Genomic DNA, 25,446 nt, shown 5'->3' with positions numbered 1-25,446 from the left:
CTTTTTCTTGACTCCTAAAGCAGATACTAAATGGTATACAAATAAGAATTCAGAATTAGAGTTTATAAAGTTCTCCAATTTACCAGTGGACAGTGAGGATTTGTGAAAATCATAACCAGTGTCTTTTTGGTTTACCTCCTTTATCACACCCCACATTTCTTATTTCTTCCTTTTATCTCTCATCTTATTGGATTAAACCTAATTCAAAAACGCATAATGATCCCTTTTAAAAGGCTTTACCTGACGGGAGATGGGGTCGGTGCCCGCACATGTCTGACCGGGGACGGGGAGTGTCTTATCGGCGATGGGGACTGCTGTCGAGCCAACTGTGCTTTGGCAGCAATGGATGGTGGTGTGGGAGACCTTGACTTTGGCTTAGGAGGTATCCTGGGAGGTGTTTTATGTGGCAGCTGTTGCCCAGTGGCACCATCTATTACCATCTCAACTGTTGCAATTGATCTGGCATCAAAGTGGGCTTCAATCTTCTGTAAAAGAGAAAAATGAAGCCCATGGTGAGGAGGAATTGTTGATGAAGAAACAATCTGAAAGGCTTAAAATCTGACAGTATATATTTAAAAAAAAACAAAAAAAAAAACCTTTTCAATTTGAGTTTGCCGTGTTTCTGAAATCTGAGCAGTCGAAACAATTGTCTTCGTCTTTTTAGCGGGTACTACTTCTTCACCTGTAGGAAGGGAAAGATAAATATTTAGAGGGAACACAAGGACCCATTTTTAAAGGGATTACGTTAATTCTGACTACAAAGTCAATACGATTTTGTGTCCCAATGGGCAAAAATGCAGAAAGTTTTGGATTTTGTATGAATATAAATTAGCTTTAAACATAGAAAATATTTATTATTAGCTATGAATTTAATTAGAATCCTTTTTTTAAAAAATTCCATCGCTTGCCAATAATTTGAAAACATAGGTGACTTAACTGAAATACTTCCCAGTTTCTAGTAGGGCTAAAAACCACAGATTGCTTCAATGATTCTAAACTCCTGTGCAGAATCTCAGAGACTTTTCATGGGTGTTGAAATGCCAGCTTTGATTTTAACTCACAGCATCCCCAGACCTCAGAGGGCAGGCAGGTAGGCCCCTGACACCACTTGGTCCTAAATCCTTCCCCTTCCCTGCTCCCTGTTTCTCAACCTCCAGCACATACCTTGAACCAGTAATTCAGCAGTGGAAGTAGCTCTTCCAACACTATTGGTGGCATTTACTGAATAAGTGCCAGAGTCTTCAGGGTATGCTTCTGCAATCAGTAAGCTGTAGAGGTCGCCTTCTTGTGAAATTTGAAAATCAAGGGAGCTGTGGATTTCGGCTCCGTCCCGGTAGAACTTCACCACAGGTGTAGGGATTCCAGTCACTCTCACTTGGAGTCGCACTTGGCTTCCTTGTCTCACGGTCATGCTCTGCAGCCGTTGAACAAAGTTGGGTGGTGCTGTCTCCGCTGCAGCAGGAAGGGAAGAAAATTAGGACTGGCGCCAGCCAGGGCACTCCCAACAATCTATTTTTAAATGATTACAGCTCTGGTGTCCAAACCAGGCAATGGCTAGCTGAACCAAACACGCTTGACTGTCCTTGAGCCCAGCTCATCCATCAGATGACAGTAAAAGCAGAGCCAGGAGGTGACAGAGGGCACCCCGCCACCATATTTGATTTGCTTTGTCTTGTTTAGCTGTTCTAGGCCACCACATTTTTTTTTTTTAAGAAAAAGCCTTGATCTTGTTATAACATTTCTAGAGGATATTTCCTGCACTTCCTCCCAACTTCACATCTCGCACTATATTAATATGTTAAGGTAACTTTACATATTTCAGGAAGTTGCACTAAAATGAATTCCAGTGGTTCGTTTGCTGGATACACCTGTGACTTACAGAATCATTAAATTTTAATTTAAATTAAAAAAATCCTAAATTGGCTCCAACTTAATCAGTATTCAAATAACCCAAATATGTACTTGCATTTAAAATGTTAATCCAAATCATGACATGATTTAATGTTAGATGCTACAGAAAGGGGATTTTTTTGGCTAATTATGCTGGAAGAAGTTTTTAATAAAATAAATGTGAAGGGTGAGTGGCATTAATCTTGACATGTTTTTGAGTAATAAACAACAGCAGATGCTGTTAACCTTGTGCATTTTCCCTTTCTGAATTTTCTGGATGTATGTTAAAGTTCATACCTGATGTTACCTGATGTTCCTTCTGTTTTGGTCAATGAGAGCCCTATACTTAAACAGTGCTGAACGTATAGTTTATTGGATAAACATATATAACATTATGCAGCTCATGAAAGATATTGTTATGTAATGTGTGAAGTAATGCAATGTTCTTTGTACTAATGTCTTACAAAGAAGTAAAGGATGGAGAAAAATGACAGAGGCCACGAAGACTGGTGGTAACTTTTGTGGGGAAACTGTGTCCTGCATTTGAATCATAAACAAGCATTTGCCCTATTTCTGTGTATGCTTACTGTGCAATGTTTTTAGAAATGGAAAGGAAATGAAGCATTATTAAGTGTTATAGCCTAGAGCAGTATTTCTTAAATGGGTGGTCTGTGGACCACTGGTATCAGAATCATCTACGTGCTTGTTAAAGTGTGAATTCCTGGAGATATGCATATTTCCTTAGCAGGCGTAGAGACAAGGCTCCAAGCCTTTCTACTTGCTCAGAAACACGATTTTTAATATTTCCTTAATATAATTTTGAGTGCTTAATATGTGTATAGAGGAACTAGTTCTCAGCCACTTTTTTGAGGAAAACCAAATTCCAAAAGACAAACAACTTTGCTATCAATGCAGTGTCCAGTGGGCCCTTCTCTAGATTTGAGATGCATCTGCTTGTGCTCAGTAGCTTTTGGGGGACTCCCTTCCCCAGGTCCTGGAGATGCCCTCTGGGGGTGGTGCAGGGGACAGGCAGGTCCCCTAAAGCCTACCTGTCACGAGAAGCTCAGCAGTACTAGTCGCTTGTCCAGATCCATTGGTGGCTCTCAGGGAGTATCGTCCACTATTGGCTTTAGTCACGGCGGGGATCATCAGTCTAGCGCGGCCATCGCTAAAGGAGATCTGCACGCCGGGCAGAGTGGAAGTGGAAATCACCTGGCCATCCCTAAACCAGCTCACCTCAGGAACTGGGAAACCTGGAGAACAAAGAATTCATCTTTATGTTTGGGGCACTGCAAAGTCCTCTGTTCTGTCCCATTATGTTCACTTCCTTGTCCTAAACCATAAAAGCTATCCAGAGAGTCATGCTATTTAATGATAGTGAAAATTTGACAGCTGTGTGATAAAAGTGTAAACTTACAGACCATTAGGAAGGTCTGTGGGTTCAGGTGGAGGCCAGCACCTTCATTCTATAGGGGAGGAAACTGAAGCCAAAAAAGGCTCAATGATTTTTCCAAGGTCCCTCAGCTGGCAGTGGCACACAGAGGACTAGAACTGCCATCACCTGCCCTCCTGCCCAGGGTTCTATCTGATGCAATTTAATAGACTTCATTAAAATCATGAAAGAGATTTATAAAAATGAAGAGCCAAGGAAACTGTGAGATAAAAAGTGACTGTTGTCCTCTTCAAAATCAAGTGAGGAACAAAAGCGGCAAAGGGATCTAAAAGTTCAGCCGAATAAGCACAAGAGGACACGCTCAGCCCTCTACCTCCTCTGGGTTACAGGGACACTGTCTTCGTGACCTCTCCTGCCTTTCAAATGTGCTTCAGTAAAAATGCCATACAAAGGAGGGGCAGCTTCTCATACAATAAGAGATGATGCCGAACCAAGTCTTTCAGAACAACATGGATACTTGGAGGTGCAGGTAGAAAAGTCAAATTCTCTTCGCCCACCATGAATCACGGAGCTAATGACTACATGCACACGGCTGGATGCTTTAAGTATACTAAAATTCTGCATTCAGAAGGCATGAGGCAAATTCAGAGCACCCGTTTATTTTGCCTTTGGCATGAAGGCTGGTGATCTAACTCCTTAAACTGAGGAGGTGAGGATAAGCGAGAGAAAGTTTATTTTGTTGTCCTTATATTAGCCAATCTCCCACCGTGGCCAAGTGAATAGTTTATTTAATGAATTCATGGGTGTTCAAATATTTTCAGTGGTGTTTTTCTAAGAATGTATTAGCACAAAGTGTGAAGGAACAAGGAGTTATGAGGAAGCCAGATTCCATTACTCCACAAGCAGGCAAACTTCCCACTGAAGCCATATGTGTTCTGCTCAGTTCAGAAGTTACTGAGTGTTACAGGATAAATAAGTAAATTACTTGGAAGTCAGAGATTATCATACAAGAGAAGAATTGAACTGGTCTCTATATACATATACAATAGAAATTAAAGAATATGTTATTTGTGCAGTGTAAAATAAAGTGTTATCCAGTTATGAATAAGATTGGTACATAGAAAATAAAAGGAAAGAGAAAGGAAAAGGAAATCTCATTTTACATCTTTATTATAAGCCATAAAGTTAAGAAAAAGAGGAACAGTGTACCATAGAGGTACATCAAGCATCAACTTTTAATTAATCCATAAAATCTTACATGACCAGTTATAATACTGCAGAAGGAGAAAATATTGATTAAATTTGAGATTAAATAATTTTGAGATTATTTACAATATAGTTCATAGAGTATCCCCATTTTGTCACATGATGATAGGTCCCAGAAATCATCCATTTTCAAAACCATCCCTATCCTGAGTTATAAAGAAAAAGAAGAAAAAAAAGAGACGGAAGAACTTCCTGTTAAATACAATTCTAGGGTTAATGTTTGTTTCTCTTTAATATGTGAACCAGAGTGGCATATATTATTTTGGGGTGTCCTTTCAAAATGATTGGAAAATCTTTTCATTGACGAGAATCACTTAATAAAGATTGAAAATAAAATAATAAAATACTTAGGAGTTAGCTCATCACTGAAAGTTCTGCCACTGAGGAAAGTCAGTTGTACTGTTATTTTCCATGTAAACCCACAGAGGCTCAGGAACACAGGCTACTCGCCCAGCAGCTCCATGACTGGCCCCTATTGGGCTGGAGTTCTTGGCTTCCAAGTCTGGCTCTGCAGCTGAATCCAAAGATAGAATGACCAAATTTTGCCCTATTTAGCAGCTGGATTCTGACAGCTAATTTAATCCAATGCTAATTATTTCGCTTTGTGGAATTATAAATATGAATAAAACATTTACAAGCCATTATATTTTCAGATTTTGTAGGAACTCTGTGAACAGTATACTCTTACAATGACCCTTCCATAGAGGTGGGCCCATTTCACAAAGTCAAAGCAAGGCTTAAACTTGGTGTCAAGTCCTACAGCAAGTTAATGGACAGGAGGCAAAGAAGACAAAGGGACAGTGTGAACGTGTGAGCTTACCACTAATGTGAGCCTCAAAGGTTGCGGTACTACCCTCCAGTACCACAACGCTTTGTAACGGCTGCGTAAACGTCGGTGCTTGAGTTGTCATCTTTTTAGGCACTCTGAAAAGGAAGAGAAAAGAATTAGAAGGTCACAGCTTAGGGCCGTTCTGGAGGTACTCTGAAGACGGCAGACACACATTTTCCAAATGGGTTGCTTCTCAGATCGTCTGTGGGCCCGGAGTGATGGGCAGGCCTTCTCTTTTGTGTCCTGAATTTGGCCTCTGAGTTGACTTGTAGCCTAACAGAGTAGCACGTCTAAGGGGGGACGGGAAAAAAAAATCGAAGCAAGCAGAGCAAGGAATGTACCCTAGTGGTCCAAGAGGGAAATTCAGTCTTACCAAAGGTGGGGAAATCTGAGAGAGAGTTGGGAGAAAGGGAAAGCTGGAGGAAGCTAGGGGTAGTGACGAATAATAAAAGACATGTGTGAAAAGTGTAAAACGAATCTTTTCATTGGTTCAATGTCAGAAAGAATTATTTTAAAAAATTTCCTTCCTCCCAATATTTTTCAGACACTGTATCTGTATTTATAAAGTTGACATAGATTCAGGCACTATTACCTTAAGTAATCCAGGTGATTATTTCAAATAGTCACCAAAACTAAAAACTTGAACTTTGCAATTTCTTTCCTTACTTGAAAAGTTTGGAAAGCCTGGTCAACTATGCAAACCTTTTGTAGACAGCATACCGTGTTTTTTAGTCCTTAATATTTCTTCATATTGTAACTGCTCAGTAAATGTTGCTACTGTTGAAGTGAATCTTCAGGAAAGTTTAAATTTAATTGAGCAGGCCAGTATTTATTATAGATCTGAAAGAAAAATACTGACTTGAGTTCTTAATAAGGAACAATGTGCGAACTCTGAAAAATGGAAGGCTGGTCTGAAATGCAGTTGAAGTGAAAGCACCTATGCTTTCATAGCACAAATATGAAAAAAATCAAAGAAATTAACATGAAATCGGCAGTTGTTTTTTTAAGTGGAAGCAAGTACTTTGCCTATCAGTTTCAGAGAGATTATGAGAAGAAATTTCTGAGACATAAATACCTTGTTATTGAATGTGACTCTGCCACTATTCTGGTATAAAAAGCAGATTCTCAGTTGTCAATTGCTTCATTACTATTTTTCATAAAATTCTCTATTTATTAAAAGTTTGTGGAGCAATCGTCTAATTCTGTACCTTATTGTAACTTTTTACTTAGTTATAAAGAAAATGAAACTAGAATTCTCTGAGATAATAACATTTATATTTGAAAAATTTAGATAATATCCAAAAGAAACTGTTGCCAAGAACTTCTTAGTGTAGCATATTATCTTTAGGACACAAAAATAACTTTTTGTGTCAAACTCTTCCTGTTTCTAAGTGAGTGCATCTTCTAAAAATAGCTATATTCTTTTACACCATTTATGTTTTATATACCTATATATTTATAGGCATTTACAATTAGTAATCTAATTCCAGGAAGATGGGAAATCAAGGTATAATTTGAAATAAGAAGTCTCTGAAACATTATTTCTTACCCTTCTTAGCATCAACAATTATGTCACATAATTTGATTATGAGTTGATTTAAAACACATAGTGAAATTCTGAGTATTTTAGAAAACAGTTATATAGTTTTTCTTTTCTTCCAAATTTCTATATATATTGCAATTAACTGGCCCAAACAGGTCTTCTATTCCTATTGTTCAGGTAAATTTTGTTGCTTTAGCATTTGCTCTTGAGAGGCCTTTGTCTAATTATGGCTGAAGGTATGCATCTAAAATGTCATGCTCCCAAAATAAACTCTCCAGCATTGACTGACAGCAGGCAAGTGTTCTGTCACTGTCCTGCAACTGATACCTCACCAGTTGATTCCCTTAAAAAGTCATCAGGGTGTAGCTGATACCACATGCATTTTATCAGAGCTATTCTTGGTGTGTCTCACTTTATCACTGAGTAATATAACCTTGAACATTCTCAACAAACAAAAAAAGTCTATAAAAGAAGCAAGCATTTCTATCACCATTTCAGACCTCAACTTTTAATACTTTTAGAATATTAGGTGCATTCAAACAATCTGAATCACTGCCTTGCTGATACGCTAAAGCATCGAACTTTTGAAAGGAAAAGCCTTCACATATTTCAAAACAGAATTTAACAAGCAGATTCAAATAGAGGATCAGAACCAGCACCAAGTAGTTAGACAAACACCTCTATATAGGCATTTAGCATACAAAGAAAATGGGGAACTAGAAATCGATAAGGAAGGGATTCTACTAATAAGAAAGAAAAGATGCTGCTCACCTGATTTCTCAGGAGTGCCCAAAAAGGGTGGGACTAAGCCCAAGGTTGCTTCTGAAACGACGTCCTATCTAGAGTTGGTTTTTTCGACCATCTCCAGCATGAATCGGTGAGCCTCTAAACTTAAAAACAAAACTACACAGTCAAGACTGTGTAGTTTTGCTTTTCTATGCAATCCCTACACCCGAGGCGAGGCTGGGAATGCACGACTGCTCACGGGTCAGGGTCGGGCCCAGCCCTTATATTTGCCACATCTGCTGACAGCCCCACATCTCAGGGCAGGGCGCTGGCTGATTGGCTCTCCGAGGAAAGCATGATGGGAGCGGGACCTATTTGGTAGCGGCGCAGACCACCTGTTCTTCTGATTGGCAGTGCTAAATTTAGCATCTCAAAAGGGGCTTTACCAAGGGAATAGAACCGTACTTAAAAACTAACTCTGTTGAGGCTTGGGGAAGAGTACTTGTTGCCCAAGTTAAAATCTGAAAAAGCTGGTCTGAGGAGAATTTGTGGCAATAGAAGACACCTGTGGCCAATTATACAAAACAGCTCCAAACCTGAGGACTCTGCCCTGAGTGAGGCCCCATTCCTGTTCCCTTCCCCCATACAACCAACCAAATGGACCTGTCAATCATGACAACAGATGAGGGAGTTTATCTCATGAGTAAGACTTCACCTTTTTTTTTTCTCGAAGAACCAGTGCCTAAAAACCTCAGCACTGAAGAGAGCTCATTTATACTATCTACTTTCTCCAGAATCCACTTGTACTTTGGGGAGAGTTAAGCCAATGTTAATGAGCTAAGTGTTTATACAGCCCTGCAAGAAATAAAGTTGAAAGGCAAAATCTGAACTCTGCTTAGATTTAGCCTAGACAGTGTAAGGATTTCTTTTTTCCAGATTTCATGTTTTCCTGGCATTAATATTTACAAATATACATGCACTGATCCTTAATGAGCAGCCAAGTCTTTTGTTTGAAACATCCATAGGGTTCTTTTTCAGGCACATGAAAGCTGCCTTACTAATCTCTGGAGTTTGCTCTTACTAATGGGAAGTAGTTAGGAGATGATATAGTTGCTATTTTAGAACTGAATTTAATTTCAAGCAACAGATATTTCAAATACAAAAGAGCATACCAGAAGAGCTTTAAAATAGTTCAGCTGAGAGATTTGTAAAGCTTCACTAAGAGGGAAGAAAATTGTCTTGTTGATAATAAAAAGAGATTTTTCTTAATAAAAGACTAAAATTTTAAATTTTAAGTTACATTTATGTCTGTAATAAAAATTTCCCCTGATGTGGAAGGCCATGCATTAGACTTTTCAACTTCCTGAGTATTTCATTCTTGGTCATTATTTCTACAGTGATTAACTTGTTAACATTAAACAGGACTAAAATATATTGGCCAACTTATGTAATATAGCTATATAGACAAGATGACATATTTATTTAAACCTTTGTCTTCTTTTCTTAGGCAGTGATATCTGTATTGTTGGTATTATTTTTCCTACTACAGACGCTATCTGACAAAATCCTGTTTGATTGCTTTATTCAGAAACAACTAGTTTCATGTTATATATCTTAAAAATTATTCCCAATTACAGACTATGTTACAGGCAACCTGCCAGTCATAAAGTGAAGCAAGACTAGAAATGTCATGTGATCTTTCTGATTTGCATTGTTAAATAGATAACTGGTTATCTATTTAAAACGTGTGCAAGTGTGTGTGTGTGTGTGTGTGTGTGGTGAGTGTGTGTATGTATATATGCTTTTATTTTTTATTTTGTTAAACAAAATACACATTTTATTTAGGCTGAAATAAACTACACAAAATTGATTTTCTTCACCAAAAAGAACAGTAATATTTTTTGTATTATTCCTAGATAAACCACAAAACACTTATTTTTGTAGGTTTTGTAGGTTTTGCCTGTAAATCAAGATGAGGCAGTAGATACAGTCATGGAAAAAGACAGAAGAAAACAGACAAATCAGTTGTCAGTATCCATGGCCTCTGATCCTGTCTTGACCATGAAACAGAAGTGTTCAACATATACCTGCCAAAAAGCTTATGAAGATGTGGCCTCAATAAAGGAACGCAAACAGCAACAACCGGATGTGGAACAACAAGGGAAGGCTCTTCCATTCAGACTTAACTATAACTTGTTCCTTTAGCTTCATTTGATAAAGACAGAATCTACACTGAAATCCTTGTTTGGCGAGCTCACATGTTTCTATTACAGTCTGATAATTTTCTTAACTGTCCCTTACACATTTTTAACAGCATACTTAAAACTCCTAATATTCAATGGTCAGTCATGAGCTTCATTGTAATGTTTATAAAATGTATTCCTTCCTCCCATACCTCCTCACAATTTATTTCTTCAAAGAACTGATAACTCAATACCTGACAACTGGATCCACAGTGATAAATGTTATGTCTAAAATGACTTAACTAATACAATTCCAAAGTGCCATTAGCAGAGATCACAGAATGTAACATGGTACTTTCAATGCTATCTTCTGGAAGAACAGTTAGGTCTCCAAAGTATGGGAGTTGAAACGGGCCATTTAAACAGGCAGATTATCAATGACTAATGTACTCAACGGGGGGCCTACAGGTCAAGATATTCAGTGATTAAGTGGCCTACGTATACACCTTACACTTTTCTGTAAGATATTTTCGAATTTCTTACAGATCTTTTTCAAATATCAAATATAAGAGAAAGCCTATTTTAAAAGTCTCTTTGGTATTTTCATGGACATATCTACACTACCAAATGTAAAGTAGATAGCTAGTGGGAAGCAGCCACATAGCACAGGGAGATCAGCTCATCAGCTTCATAAGGCAGGAAGCCCACAAATTCCTCTCTCAGGTTGTGAGCTTCGTCAGCAAACCTCACCAACACAGGCAGGTGCTCTTCCCCTGCTATGTCCGCCACATCGTCAGTGACGATGGAAAATAAGTGACAGCCTCTCACTTCCCTGAGGGTTTCCTCTCGAATGCAGCCCTCCCTGATCTCTAGCACCTTTTTCTGCTGTGTTTTTGAACAGAACAATGTGTTCACTGCTGTTGTCTCACAGCACTTCCTCAGAACCTCTTCACCAGAATGGATCCGGCACTCCAGCAGGCCTTGAAAGGTATCAGGAGTAAAGAGACCTTCTGGGATTTCATCAGCTTCACGTCCATCCAGAGGTATGGTCTGTTTTCCCATAAGAATCAAAATTTCAAATAAAGATTTGAAGTAGTCTTTGTTTTCCTTCTCTTCAAGGGTTAAAAGTAAAATGTCTTCCTCCTGCTCTTCACCCTCTTCTTCTGCACTGGGGTTCTGAGCACTGCTGTTGTTTAGTTCCTTATGTTTTGGGTGCTGTTCAGAAGTTTCATCAATTCTTTTCTGTTTCAGTGTCCTCATTTCATCTTCACTCAATTCTTTTATTCATTTTCTGTGTCTACCGTGTGGATTATTCAAATGGCTGATAAGATCAAATATTGTTGGTATTGCATTATCTCGAAGAACTGTCCTATAAGGACTAGTTCTACAGATCACAGAAGTCTCCAAGTGTTTGGCACACAATCGATAATGTTTATTTAGTTGATCGGGTGTTTTATCCTCTAAGTCGGCTCTCCTACAATTCTCCATGCACTTCTGGCATCCGGCTGGATCCCGCGGCAACCTGAAAAAGGCCAGGTCCAACCGCGAGCTCTTCCACGTGCAGTTGGGGGGCCGTGCAGAAGTTCGGCCTCATAGTCTGACTGCCGGCCGGCCCAGTCCTCCCCTCCCCCTTCCTCAGGGCAGCCCACCGGCCCGCCCGTCGGGGCCGGGGAGGGGAGCCGGGCAGGTCGGCCGGCTCGTTAGGGCCTGTATATACACTTTTAGATTCACTTGACCTCATATGAAGCATGGTGATGTATTGTTACGTTTGTTAGAACCAGAATCAAACCACTTTAATTTTTATGGGAATTAGACGGAATGAATGAATAAAATCTTGAAGCTTGTGTCATCTTGACGTGGTGCAATACAGAGAGCTCAAGAGCAGGGAAGATGGACCATATATATTACAGACATAAGGTCAAGGGTCTATCCTCCAAAGCTGCTTATCTACTCACTGTTTTTGGAAGTTTTTAGACTTTGCAGTATTGTCAAGATACTTGCCTTTTGGCATTTACATCCTTATATGACATTCAAAGTTAAGAAGGAAGGAAGAAAGGAAGGGGAGGGGAGGGGAGGGGAAGGGAGGAAGAGATCAGTTAGTAAATAGCTAATATACTACTCTGGAAAGAGTCCATGTTATTGGATTAGTGAACAATAATGGACAATATGTGATATCATGCTAAGCATTAGCTTTAAAATTAAATATTCCATAGTTGGCATATAGTAAGCTAGCCCAGTGGAAACCAAATACTACTCAGATTTGGGGAGTTTGCTGATGCAGTAAGATCTTAACTTACCACCTTAACAGTGGGGAGGAGTCCCACAGATAATCCAAAGCAGCTGATGATTCAAATTTAATGCCTACTTAGTTTTGGAATGCATGGTGTGATTCTCTTTTTGAACATTATAGTCATAGCAATTCAATAAATATTTATTAAGCATATGCTCGGTGCTGAATACTGTGCTAAATTATTATAATTTGGGATTCTATCATTGCTTATTGGCTCAACAAATGTCTAATGAGTGGAGACTTTTGCCAGGCATTGTGCTAGATGATGGCTAAACAGTGGTGACCAACAAGACAGTTATGGTTCCTGTACTTTTGGAGATTGTGGTTCACATAAACTACTAATAAATTCTCAGTAATCTATGACTGAAACCTAGACTAGGATATGTGTAAAACTCAGGCAGTGTCTCCATCTACACAACTGTGGTTGCTGTCAGACTTTGTTTATACTCCATTGGACCAGTTACCAAAGGAAGGACTTACTAGGGGTTATTTGAGAAATGGGTACAGTTTTTAAGACTAATGTAATAATCCTTTGTGAGAGAAAAGAGTAAAATTAAGGTCTCTTATAATTCATTAAATTTTTTTGTGCATTCTTACTGTGTTAAACACGATTCAAGCACTGGGATTATAGCAATGCACGCAATAGACAGCATCTCTGCTCTCAAGGAGATAACAAGCACAGTAATATGTGGCAATAGTATATCTATAAAGTCCCTTCCACTCATAAAGTGTTTCAAAGTTGAAATACAGGCTTATCATTGAGCTATTTTTACACAGAGAAGTAGAAAAGCAAATTCAGGAAGTGCACAGGGAAGAATGCGCTGACCGAAACAACCCGTTCTGATGGATTAGCGTCTGTGTTCCTTGAGTTACAAAGGCAAGCAAACCTACATCGGGGACATGGGGGGCAAGGAAGTGCTGCTTAAAATTCGAGGCTTCTCTTTGTCCTACTTTTTTTACTACTTCCAGTTACAGGTGCTTTAGTAGTAAGATTGAATTAATTGCTTTCTACAATTGTTTACAGGTGTACTAATAGTCACTCACATTTAATGGCACATGAAATACGAAAAGTTTATTTTAGACACATGTGATACTTCTATCAAAATAAGAAAGATCAAAAAGTTGGTCTTGTGTATCTCAGTAGCACTGACTCCAGGGGCACGTGGAATTTTGCTCCTACCCTACATGGGCTTAGGCAACTCGAATTTTGGAGTCTCAGATTTGTCAGTTGTAAATTGGTGATTATAATATCTACTTCAAAGGGTTTGGGGGAAGATTAAATGACAGGGAGAATCTGACAGATGGTAAGCATTTAGTTTGTTTGCTGCTGCCAAACATGACATAAAAGAAAATGATTTCTGTGCTTGATAATATTAATTTGATCCATTAGCTAACTACCCAGCTGAATATCCAGAATAGTGTTTTCTAAGAAATATTTGAGAAGTCCAAGAGTGAGCTCATAGAAACACACGTCATGTCTTTCCCAGAAGGACCTCAGAAGGTGACATGACATTTATACGTGGAATTAAAGCAAAGCTCAAGAACTACTGGAATCTTAAAGAAGATATAAGCTGGGTTTCTGGGAGGTTGGGACAGGAAAACTTAAACCAGATAAAATCCAACCACAAGCAGATGCTCATTGGTGGTGATATTACTGTCAAATAATAAGATTTACATACACCAAAGTGAGGCAGTCTGGCTCATTTTATCCAGTGACTACTGCAGGCACAGACCTAAGAATTAAGGGCTCTTTTGGGACCAAAAATGTCTTTGGAGCTGAAAAATAAGTTTTGCTCTGAAATATAAAAAGGAATTTTCAAAAATGAAAAATAATAGATGTTTATCAAATGCCTACAAAAAAAGACATGTTAACTAGTCAACTGCATTAATGGTGGGTACATTTTAATACGGTTGATATGTTAAGGGGTGGAGGATTCTCCGAAAGAAAAAGAGCCTGTGTGGGACAAAAATCTAAAAATGACCCTGAAGGCAGCTCTACTGTCTTGAAAACAAAGGTAAGCTTTGAAATATTTGAAAGACCCTTTGAACCTTAAACGATGATTTATGTTCTTATGGAATTCTGAAGTTTCTATATGTCTGTTGCAGAGATTTAGGCCTTTTACCTCTGTGTTTTACCCCATCTATTTCAAATTCCTAGTCAAATTCCACCCCTCACCCTCCTCTCCCTACCCTCCTCCCCCCACCCTCGTGGCCTACGGTTCCTCACCTAATTATAAACGTAGAATCCTTTTGAAGCAAGCCCTTACTGTGAAAGTGAAGTGCGGGGTACTGTATATCCTCTGGCTGCCCCTCTATCCACTACCCACACCCTTCCATTCTATGGGATGTGCTGGCAGGAGGGAGTTTGGGGTATTTATTCCTTTGGCTCCCTCCTTGCCTAGCTGTAGTTTGGCTGCATCCTTCTTCTACTTGTGACCATGCTCTTGTTGGGGACCCCTTTCCTACAGGTACTCTCTTTGGGTTCTGGTAATTGTTCCTGTGCCATGTTTTTAGCTGGGCTTTCTACTGGTGCTTTTCCCAGGGCTCTTCACCATCCCCTGTTAGTGTTCATGAACCCGCCCACACCTTGTAATAGTCCCTTTACTAAACTCTCTTCAGTTATGCTATAGAGTTGCATGTGTTTCCTGCCTGACTGTGACCTAACCTAGTTGTATAGAGACAATAATAAAAACTTGTCACAAATACCATATGATATCACTTATATGTGGGATCTAAAATATGACAGAAATGAACTTATCTACAAAACAGAAACACTCACAGACATAGAGAACAGACTGTGGTTGCCAAGGTGGGGAGGGGCGTGGGGAAAGGAAGGATTTGGGGAGTTTGGCATCAGCAGATGCAAACTATTATATATAGAATGGGTAAACAACAAGGCCCTACTGTATAGCACAGGGAACTATAGTCAATATCCTGTAATAAATCATAATGAAAAAGAATATGAAAAGGAATATATATATGTATAACTGAATCGCTTTGCCGTACAGCAGAAATTAACACAACATTGTAAATCAACTATACCTCAATAAAATAAATTTAAAAAAATAATAAACATTTCTCTCCCCCCTAAGCTAAACAAGCCTAAGCAATTACCTTCATTTACTGGATAATTGTTTCAATTTCCAATAGACTTCTTCCTTACCCCTTCTTCCCTACAGGCTGCATGTATTTTTTACATTAAGTTCAGACTGCTATTCTTTTCCTCCTCCCTTCTCTCTTCTTCTCTCCCTGCTTTCTTTTCTTTTCAAGTGATTTGTGAGAGTCTTCCATGTACCAAGAACTATGGGGGCTACAGAAAACATAACATCCTTCACTTAATAGTTGGAAAGACAAGAGAGCTATGTAACAAAGCAGGGGAGATGGTGGAAGGGAGGAATCAAAATGATTGGTACACTAAGTGCCCAGGAACCCAGAGATGGAGGAGGGCAGTGTAAGGTGAAACAAAAACAGAACTTCTCATGGAGAGGATAACTTTGGCAGGAAACTTTACATTTCATTCCACAAAAAAAAAATTGAGGTATTTCAGCAAAAGTGGATAAAATAATATGAGAAATGGAAATAAAGAATAACTTTCAGAGAAAATAGAAACAGAGTAGAAAAATAAAACCATGTCAAAGAATAACATAAACTCACAAACCAAGATGGCAACTCTATTTACTATAGATGATCTTCAGGTTAGATGGTGAACTTCCTGAAAGTTAAAGAATAAAGAGACATGATTTTCAATCTAGAGAGGGAAGCATACCAATTCCTTGGGGAAGTACAATTTTTTTAACATTGAATTTTAAAAATTTATCAGGCACAACTTTACAGAGAGGGTACTGAGTGATATACAGAACATAAAGTGTTTAATAATGTATCTATCACAGATGTAGTGACCTAATTTATATGTTGATATTTTTGGTGGAAGCTTTTAACAAAAGTCAAGGGCATAACATTAAAAGGCAACTCATAAATGCAACTGAATGAGGAGTTGATGAGATATAGTGCAAGTTTAAAAAAATGAGTGGGAGTGGGGCTCCACCCCCTGATCTGTAAGTAGGATTTATCATATATGAAAGATCTTTGGTAACTATTATGTCTCTCAGGTGTTCCTTTGATAGGAATTAAAACTGAAAGCCAGGAGTACTCTGGCTAGGATCCTGGTTTTCTGTGTGATTGACTGACAAGTGATTAACATTATTTTTAAGAGTTTTTAACAAAGTTCACATTCCCTGTTGTAAAGTTTTTCACATTTTCTCACTGGCATTAACAACAATCACTACTTTACACTTACCAAGTAATTTATATTTTTGTAAGTAAATCCACTTCCAGTTTGATAATTATGCTCTTGGATTGTAGACTATTGATGTAGAACAGTCCTTAGAGACACTGAATGAATCTTCTCTTTGTAAAATGTGTAAGAGGCAAGCAAACATCCTGGAGAAGGTCAGCATGAAATGCAAATCTCTCTCTCAGTGTCAGAACTTGCTGCCACAGGAGAAGGCCAAAGGTTCTAGCTACACATTGTTTTTCATGAGTTCATGACACAAAAGGGCTTTGAAGATGAAGCCATGTCACGTGTTAATGTTAGAACCAGCGAAGCCAAGCTGTCTGCCTCATACCTCTGTTTCTAAGAGTTTTGTTTAAAGACTTTAGGGGATAGTATTTGGCAGTGGGTATGAGCAGGAATTACCACTAGAAAAAGATATTAAAGGGATTAGTCAGTTTAAGCATTTGATCCTTGAAGTTCTGAGGGTCAGAAGGCTGTGCATACTAGTAAGATAAATCCAGTGGGGTGAGAATTGTTTACGTGGGTTCTTGACATTGAAGGTTTTAACATTTGTGGGTTTGACACATTGTAATGTTATAGAGCCATGGCAGCTAATTTGGGGGAAATGTGAATTTGAATCATGTGTACAATACAGCTGTGTACCAGAGTGTCACCTACTAATAAGTGAGCCTATAGCAGATCAGAGACACATTAATGTGTGGTTTTGTTCTCTATTTGTGCCACATAGAATCATATTAAATGATGGAAAAAAACCCTTGTTCTAAAAATTTGTAATAGGAAATATAACCTGGACATACCTTATATGTCTGCCAATAGGGAGTATTTATACTGATACAATAGACCATTTGGTAGCTCTTGAAAAATCAGAATAATGGTGAAAGGGAACCTGCTTTACCAGAAATTACAACTTACTATAAAAGTACAGCAATCAAACTGCCAGGTATTAGCACAGTAATAAAAAATAAATTATTAAATAGAACAGAGTGTCCAGAAATAGATACAAGGAAATCCGAGGAATGAATTTATGATGGTTTAGTTCACAATGGTGCTGATATAACTGAATATTTATTCAGAAGAAAGAACTTTGGGACTTCCTTGGAGGTCCAGTGGTTAAGACTTCACCTTCCAATGAAGGGGATGCGGGTTCAATCCCTGCTCAGGGAGCTAAAATCCCACATGCCTTGTGGCCAAAAAACCAAAATATGAAACAGAAGCAATATTGCAACAAATTCAATAAAGACTTTAAAAATGGTTCACGTAGGGCTTCCCTGGTGGCGCAGTGGTTGAGAGTCCGCCTGCCGATGCAGGGGACACGGGTTCATGCCCCGGTCCGGGAAGATCCCATATGCTGTGGAGCGCCTGGGCCCGTGAGCCATGGCCACTGAGCCTGCGCGTCCGGAGCCTGTGCTCCGCAACGGGAGAGGCCACAACAGTGAGAGGCCCACATACCGCAAAAAAAAAAAAAAAAAAAAAGGTTCACGTAAAAAAAAAAAATCTTAAAAAAAAGAAAGCACCTCATACCATGTAACATAAATCTTAAATGGATGAAATATCTAAAAGTAAAAAGAACATAATAAAATATTATAACTACATACGTAAAGATATTTGTGGAACCTCACAGGTTGGACAGGCTATCTTAAGCAACATGGGAAACTAAGATGCCATAAACAAAAGACTGAGCAAGTCACCAAGTAAATAATTTTGGGTGGCACGATCTACACTAGTCAAATTCCAAAGAAGGAGGGAAGTACTGTAAGTTTCAAAACTCTCTAAGCTTTGAAAGAGAAGAAAGCAGGCCCTGATATCCAGAAGCTGGTCAGGCACTCCCAGCTCGGTCTGTGTCCTCTTGTTGAATATAAACAAGATCACAGAACATTAACATGAACAGGGCCACTCTGGGACTATGATGGATCAAGACAACAACAAAACCACCCCACTGTCTTGTCTGAACACAAACATGAACACTGCCCAAGCCACATAAATGACCCAGAAGTCTATCCTGGCTAATATGAGTGACTGCTGCTTCTTTACTAGTTTATAGCTTCTACCTCTTTTCATTCTTCCCACCCTATAGATAACATTTATTAAGATACCCAAACATACACTCACCTCTGCCTCCAATTCACAGCAAGGCTCTGTTTCCTTAAAATTCCCTAAAGTCACCTAACATAAGCCCAAATCCTAAGTTATTTCAACCCCCCTGTTACTGAGGTGCCCTGTGCTTCCCTACGGTATGTGGTCTTTGTTGCAACAAACAATAAGCCCAACGTGTTTAACTTTGGATATGCTGCTGATAGTCTTTGGCTGGAGAGTATTGATGTCATATACGTTTATAGATAGCTATATACACAAGTGTGTGTGTGTATGTGTGTGTGTGTGCACATGCACACAGCAAAAAGCCTGGAAATATAAATACTAAAATGTTAATAATAATTGTCTCTGAGTGGTAGATGATGGGTTAACTTGATATTCTTATTTTTTGCTCTTCTATATTCTCTGAGTTTTCTACAATAAAGATTATTGCTATGTATAATAAGAGGAAAAAGCTATTTAAAATAGAGAAATACACATGCAAGGAATTTCTTTTCCTTTAGAAAAATTCCTTTAACGTGTTTGAAAATGATGGAACATTCTGTTCAGAAAAGGCTATAAGCCTTACAATGGAATTAAATGAATCTAATATTATTTAAATCATAAGCCAAATCACAATGAACAAATACTTTTATAATGGAATATAACTAGATTTTACTGATTTCACTATAGACACTGTGAAAAAACCACAATAAGAAACAGGAGGTGATGGTTCACAATAATTAATATCTTTTAATTCAACTTGTTCCCTGATAATTCCTTTCCCTGCTGTGTCCTTCTGAAAGATTTTTTCAAGTTGATTAATTCATCAGATTCCAATATTCCACATCTTAATCTGCAAGTAGTATCTGATAAATAACTATGCAGAAACTAATGCTACGTCTCCAGTTTTTTCCTTAACATTATCTCATACAGAAAGTTCCAGATATAACTCAATATATTTTTCTTCTTATCCATTCTATATTCAATGATTCCAGATCAGTGACCCATTTAAGAATAGAAAAATGTAATAATATTAAAATAGGACTTGGGGGTGAGGAGGATAGTTCACCCCATTGTCTTATTGTCTTGAAATTCCTATAAATAAGTGTTACCTCCTGAGGACCTTCTATTAAAAGAGTTTTTAGAAGAGTAAAAGACATAAACTTTGTACTAAGGTAAGAATAAGATTAACTTTTTTTGCAGTTCCAAATTAATAAATCCAACAATTTAACTTAATAGTTCATAATAGCTTCAGAAATAGTGTGGATTCAATTCTACTTGCTGGATAGACTGGCTATGAGATTGTGGGTATGAACAGAAGTCACCCTTCTAGGAAAGCCAGAGACCGAAAGACTTGAGTTTGACTCAAGAATATTCAGAACTGAGGGATCTTTTAGTATGGTACATCCCTTAGCCTGACCAAAGATGGACCATCTTCCCACTGTCTGTAATGCCTTCTTTGTATATAATCCATGTCTTTGAAAGGAGTTTGTATGATATTCAAGAAGTTGTGAAAGGAGTTTGTATGATATTCAAGAAGTTGGACCTGAGAGCCTATTGGGAGAGCTGGAGCATGACATACTGCTGGAAGAGGGGAAGAAGAGATGAATGGGGTTGGGAAGAGATCCTTCTTTCCCAGGCTAAAGCAGGGAAAAATCCCCAGCCAGAGACATGGTGTAGCTGGAAGGTATGAGATCTGGGTTCTAGCCTAGTTTTATTTCTATCCAGCTGTGCGATAACCCTTCTGGGCCTATATCTGACAAGGAAGGGCAAGAATGACCATCTTTGAGGGACAGGAAGACCAGGTAGGGAGGCTGTCTCATCAGGCCAGAGCATGGTGATGTCAGTAAAGATAAAAGAAGAGGTCAAAGTTGAGAGATGATTATGAGTTCTTAAAAATTAGAGACCTTGGAGTGAGGAAAATGGATGTAAAGATGATCCCAAGACTTCTGGCTTAAGTAAGTGGGTTGGTAATAACGCCTTTTACTGACATAAGGAGAGACACAAGCTTGGGGAAAGGTAAGTTCTGATATAGGCAAAACTAAGGGGATAGTGGGAGATTCAGCTGAGGTGCAGAGTAGATGGTAGAAACTGGAGCTTATAATGGGAGTCTAAACAGGAGATAAACCTTCAGCAGCTATTGGCTCATTTGGTTGGCACCTGAAACTTTGGGAGTGAATGATCTCTCACTCAGGAGAACAGGGAGGTCTAAAAGACAAGAGAACTAGGATGGATAACTGAGAAAGTGCAACAGTTGAAAGGAGGAGGAGATGTGCAAAAAGATGGAGAAGGAAGAATAAGAGGAAATCCAGGTGAGAATGGTAGCACAAAAGCCAAAGGAAATGAATCCTTTAAGAATGAGGGAGAAATGAATGGTTCCAAAGGTTGCTGGAATGTGCCATTTGGATTCAGCATCATTTTAACATTAGGGAGATGTGTCCATGAAGTGGTGGGAGATGGAAGTGTATAAACCTCTTTCAAGAAATTTCTTTTGTGAAGGGAGGAAAAAATAGAAGGGTAGCTGGAGGATTTTCATGGAAAATAGAAACATCCACCAATTCTTCCCAGAGAAGTGTGAAAGATCAGCATCTACATCTATGATGAGTTCTTATCTGCTTCAGGTATTTAGCTCAGATTTTATATCGAATGTCGGGGCACACCACCTCACAGCACAAGACACACAGATGCTTGAATACATAAGAATATGATTCCAGAGACATGTCACATCACATTTGCTACTGCTTGTAGACAATCAACATTTTAATTGGGTTTTTAATACTGAATGAGTAATGACATATTGGCTCATTAAAGGCCGCCACTGGCAGTGAGTGGGTAGGCGTGGCAATCCGCTTAAGGGGTAGAGGTAACACTGAGGCAGACCCCAGAACTCAAAAATCAGAGAAATAGGGTTGCTATTAGGAAACAGACTTGAGTCTAATGACTGTTCCTGGATGGTAGATAGATTTTCAAAGTTACCTTAATGAGACAGAATGGCTTTCAGGCTAGAGTAGAATGCAAAGAAAAAAAGACTTTTAATAAGTCATGAGCATGTTGTTCAGAAATGCAGTGCAGTAGAAGGAGTTACCAAGGGAAGCGGTGGCTCTCCTCATCCTTTCCAGCACCACCTGAAAGAAGGCAGACAGGGCACACTCTGTTGGGCCACACATTCTCGGAACCTTTATCATATTGTGAAGATAAGTGTGTCAGACCATCTGAGCCTAATGATAATGAACTCAAACTTACCTCTCTGACTCCATGCTCACCAAGCAACCTTTTGGATGGTAATTCTCCTTCCTTTGTAGCTTGCTGTAAAACCATATTCACATTTTAAGTAGTGATTAGTTTCAACAACATGTCATCTGACACATTGACAAATGCTGATAAGTATAATTTTATTGGTTTTGTTTTGTTTCTCTCTGATTTGCAGTTTTTTTGTTTCCTAATTTTATAAATATAATGGACTTATATTTAGTTTAATATTTGCATACATTTAAGTTATCAAGTATTAAAAAATAATGAAATTTAAAATTCTCGGGACCTGTAACATTTTTCTCTTAATAGGTTTGTTTATTATTAAACAGTGTCACAAATTAAAAATCTAAATGATGCTTAGAACAATCAATCCATTTTATGCCTAGGAACCACAATTTGACTAGATTTCACTTTTTTATCACTTCAAAAATTAGTGTTTTTTTCTTTTCAAATCCATTGAAAAAATTAATAGACTTTATTTTTTAGAGAAGTTTTAGGTTTACAAAAATATTAAGAGGAAAGTACTGAGAGTTCCCATATACTCCTTTCCCACACACACCTTGCTTTAGTGTTGTACGTCTGTCACAACCGATAAGCCAGTATTCCAGGCACTACAATGTGGAATCAAATCTCCTTCCTGGAGGTGGGCGGGTCAAACATTTTCTAGAAATGCTGGAATTTTGTCTAGTACTAAAAAAGAAAAAAGGTATTTGTAATTGCTGATAGTAGCTACACATGTGTTGTATTTTAAGCGTGTTCATTTTCAGAAGTATTTATAAACAATAACAATTTTCTTTTTACTGCAATCTTCCAGCATCTAGCAACCACCAATAGGTTCCCGGAATTTAAAAAAACAAAAGCAAAAGTAAAAATAAAACCTATTAAGGTAACTTCATGTCAAGACTCTTGACTATAGTCATCTTGTTAAATTCTATTTTCTTCACATAGAGAGGTGAGAGAAGGAACTGACAGGAGAAGAAACTTGTTTTTAAGCTACAAATTCTCATGCTTTATGGTGGATTTTCTCAGAGTACGGATTTCCAGACTAAACAGCCACAACCTTAGAGACTATACTATAGGCACAGATTTAAACAGAATTAATATCGATGACATTTAGAAGTGTACATGTAGACTTCGATGGCAAACGGACCTAGCCTCCTTACCAAAAAATTCTCCACATTTTTTCCCGCTCAAATTCCAGGAGGATGTAGACTCCAATCTGATGAATTTTGTGGGCTTCTATTTGACATATTTGATTGAACATCATCATTATGCTGGGGGGAGGGTGAGAAGCTGGAAATTTCAGCTCTCATAACAAATTTGTTAAACTAAAACCTTAGTTATCTATCCAGGATAGTAATAATCCATTTAAGAAAAAAAGCTGATAAAAGAAAAGGTTAAGGGCTTCCCTGGTGGCGTAGTGGTTGAGAGTCCGCCTGCCGATGCAGGGGACACGGGTTCGTGCCCCGGTCCGGGAAGATCCCACACACCGCAGAGCAGCTGGGCCCGTGAGCCATGACCGCTGAGCCTGCGCGTCCGGAGCCTGTGCTCCGCAACGGGAGAGGCCACAGCAGTGAGAGGCCTGCGTACCGCAAAAAAAAAAAAAAAAAAAGGTTAAATAAAGAAATGACAGTAAAATTGTGTGAAGGCCACATTAATTGCTGGATTTTATTTTCTAAATTTTGCTAAAAAAGCAGTATTGTTTGATCCTGACCAAGGCTGTGCTAACTTGTTCTTTAGAACAGTGGTTGCCAGCTGAGGATGATTTTATCCTGGGGATATTTGGTGATATCTGGAGACATTTTAGTTGTCACAACTGAGGGTGGGTGTGCTAATGTTGTCTAGTGGGTAGAAGCTGTGGATGCTGCTGAACATTCTACGATGCACAGGACTGTCCCCACAAGAAAGATGTATCTGGACCCAAATGTTAATTGTGCAGAGGTTGAGAAGCCCAGCCTTAGAGGAATACACCATGAAAACCACATTTTCCTTATCTTTAAGTAACTTTAGTAAGAATATAGATACCTTATGGAATGCTCTTCTCAAAACCCAAGCAAAATGCAGTTTCCACACAGAACATGTTCTGGTCAATGTACATATAAGTTGAGTATTTTTTTAAAAAAAGCTTTCTATTAAATTAAAAGACATAGGAGAATATATTTATTGCATCTGTTTATGAAGCATCTGCATAAGCATATTCACCAAGTAAAGCACACCAACGATACCCCCCCCTTGTTTATGGGATACATAACAGGACACTGAGTCATGATTTACTGCAGTTTATGTTCTATCACAGGGTAAGTGATTAGAAAGTTGTAGTTACTTCTGTTTAAATATATAGCTATTGCTCTGTCCTCTGGCTCACTTTGAAAACTTGTGCTTCTGAAAGCTTAAGGTTCTATTTTTATTCTTCTTATTTGGCTCTGACTTGTGTGACTGTGTTCCTGCCCCTCATTCTCCTTGGCTTGGTCACACTGGACTGGTAGAGAATGAGAGAGAGAGAGAGAGAGAGAGTGTGTGTGTGTGTGTGTGTGTGTGTTTCTGTGTCTGGGATGGGTGGCAGGGTTGCAGATAAGGCTCAGATAATTTCTCTCTCAGGATTATCTTTGCTCTGAAAACCAGAATTTATAATCTCACAAATCAAATTTTCCTTTTATATATGTATTCTTAATTAAACACAATCTCTTCCTAGTATAACTTAAAAAACAAGGAAAATGATATCTGAACATGTTGGGCACTTAAAAATGTTTTTGTCCAGGCTTTAGTTCAATTTAGAATAAAATTATTAAGTGTTCTAGTTGTAATTACTCTAAATGCAATAAAAAATATTGTTTAAAACAGTGACTTTAACTCAGTTGTTTCTCCCTGAGAATGAGAGCTAAAGTAGATCAAAGTGAAATCAAATAATATATTTTTTTTAAAAAGCATTAATTTATATGAACCATTTAGAAGAAATCATTAGAAGTATGTAAAAGCTTATTTCAAAAGAGATCATAACAGAAAAATAATTTGACTTCATTTCAATATAATAAAAGCTAAAATTTGTTAATTGCCTGAAACTGACACGGAGCTTTCCTTGAAAGCAGATATTGTGTGGGTGGACATGTTGATAACCCTGTTTGGAGTGCTACAATCTTATGAGGTTGCCTACCTATGAAGTTCAAGATTCCACATGCTAAACATGTCCAAATGACTTTTTATGTTCTATTTCGCCACTACACAATTTCATACTCATTCCATAAAAAGAGAACGTCCAACTAGGATTGCATTTTTCTAGAGAATGACAAGATCTATGCCAATTAACTGTCTCTTTTCTAACATAGGAATAATTTGTCAACAACTACTATGTGCTATATTCTCAATTATTTTATCATTCAACTGAATCATAGACTGCTAACAGCATTTCTACATTAAAGGGCATTGAGGCTGGGACTTTTAGAGGCTGAATAAGAGCCTGTGCTTGGGTATACCATGTTTTTAACTGACTCTATTTGGAGTCCTACCATAATATTTTTCTTTTCTTCTCTGTTGAATAAAGAGAACATTTTATGACCGCCAAGTGTGTACTATTCCCAGCAAAGAAAGTTCTTATTTGCCTTCTTCTTCCCAGGAAATTTTCTTTAAATTTTATCCTGAAACTTGGCTGGCCTCTTGGTCACTTGGCCCCCAAACACCAAGTCCTTGGTAATATCATCTGCCTGTTCTAA

The 25,446-nt window shown here is 38.3% G+C and overlaps 1 protein-coding gene across 1 annotated transcript in view; it reads right to left on the bottom strand.

The window, feature by feature from the left end:
* Positions 1–22,427, bottom strand: part of LOC308621301 (titin) — a 299,757-nt gene extending 277,330 nt beyond the window's left edge. Inside the window, exons 1-7 of the mRNA XM_081241746.1 lie at positions 22,299–22,427; positions 21,731–21,793; positions 5,370–5,473; positions 2,940–3,143; positions 1,165–1,452; positions 597–682; positions 241–485 (exon numbers count right to left, since the gene is read on the bottom strand). Coding sequence (XP_081097872.1) covers positions 241–485; positions 597–682; positions 1,165–1,452; positions 2,940–3,143; positions 5,370–5,473; positions 21,731–21,744 — 941 coding nt within the window. The 5' untranslated portion in view covers positions 21,745–21,793; positions 22,299–22,427. The remainder of the gene's footprint in view (positions 1–240; positions 486–596; positions 683–1,164; positions 1,453–2,939; positions 3,144–5,369; positions 5,474–21,730; positions 21,794–22,298) is intronic.
* Positions 22,428–25,446: the final 3,019 nt, after the last annotated feature.

This window comes from Mesoplodon bidens (assembly GCF_964165515.1).
Source record: "Mesoplodon bidens genome assembly, chromosome: 8".
NCBI lineage: Eukaryota > Metazoa > Chordata > Mammalia > Artiodactyla > Ziphiidae > Mesoplodon > Mesoplodon bidens.
Note: the sequence above shows the minus strand (reverse complement) of the source record. Positions and strands in the feature narration are given on the sequence as shown.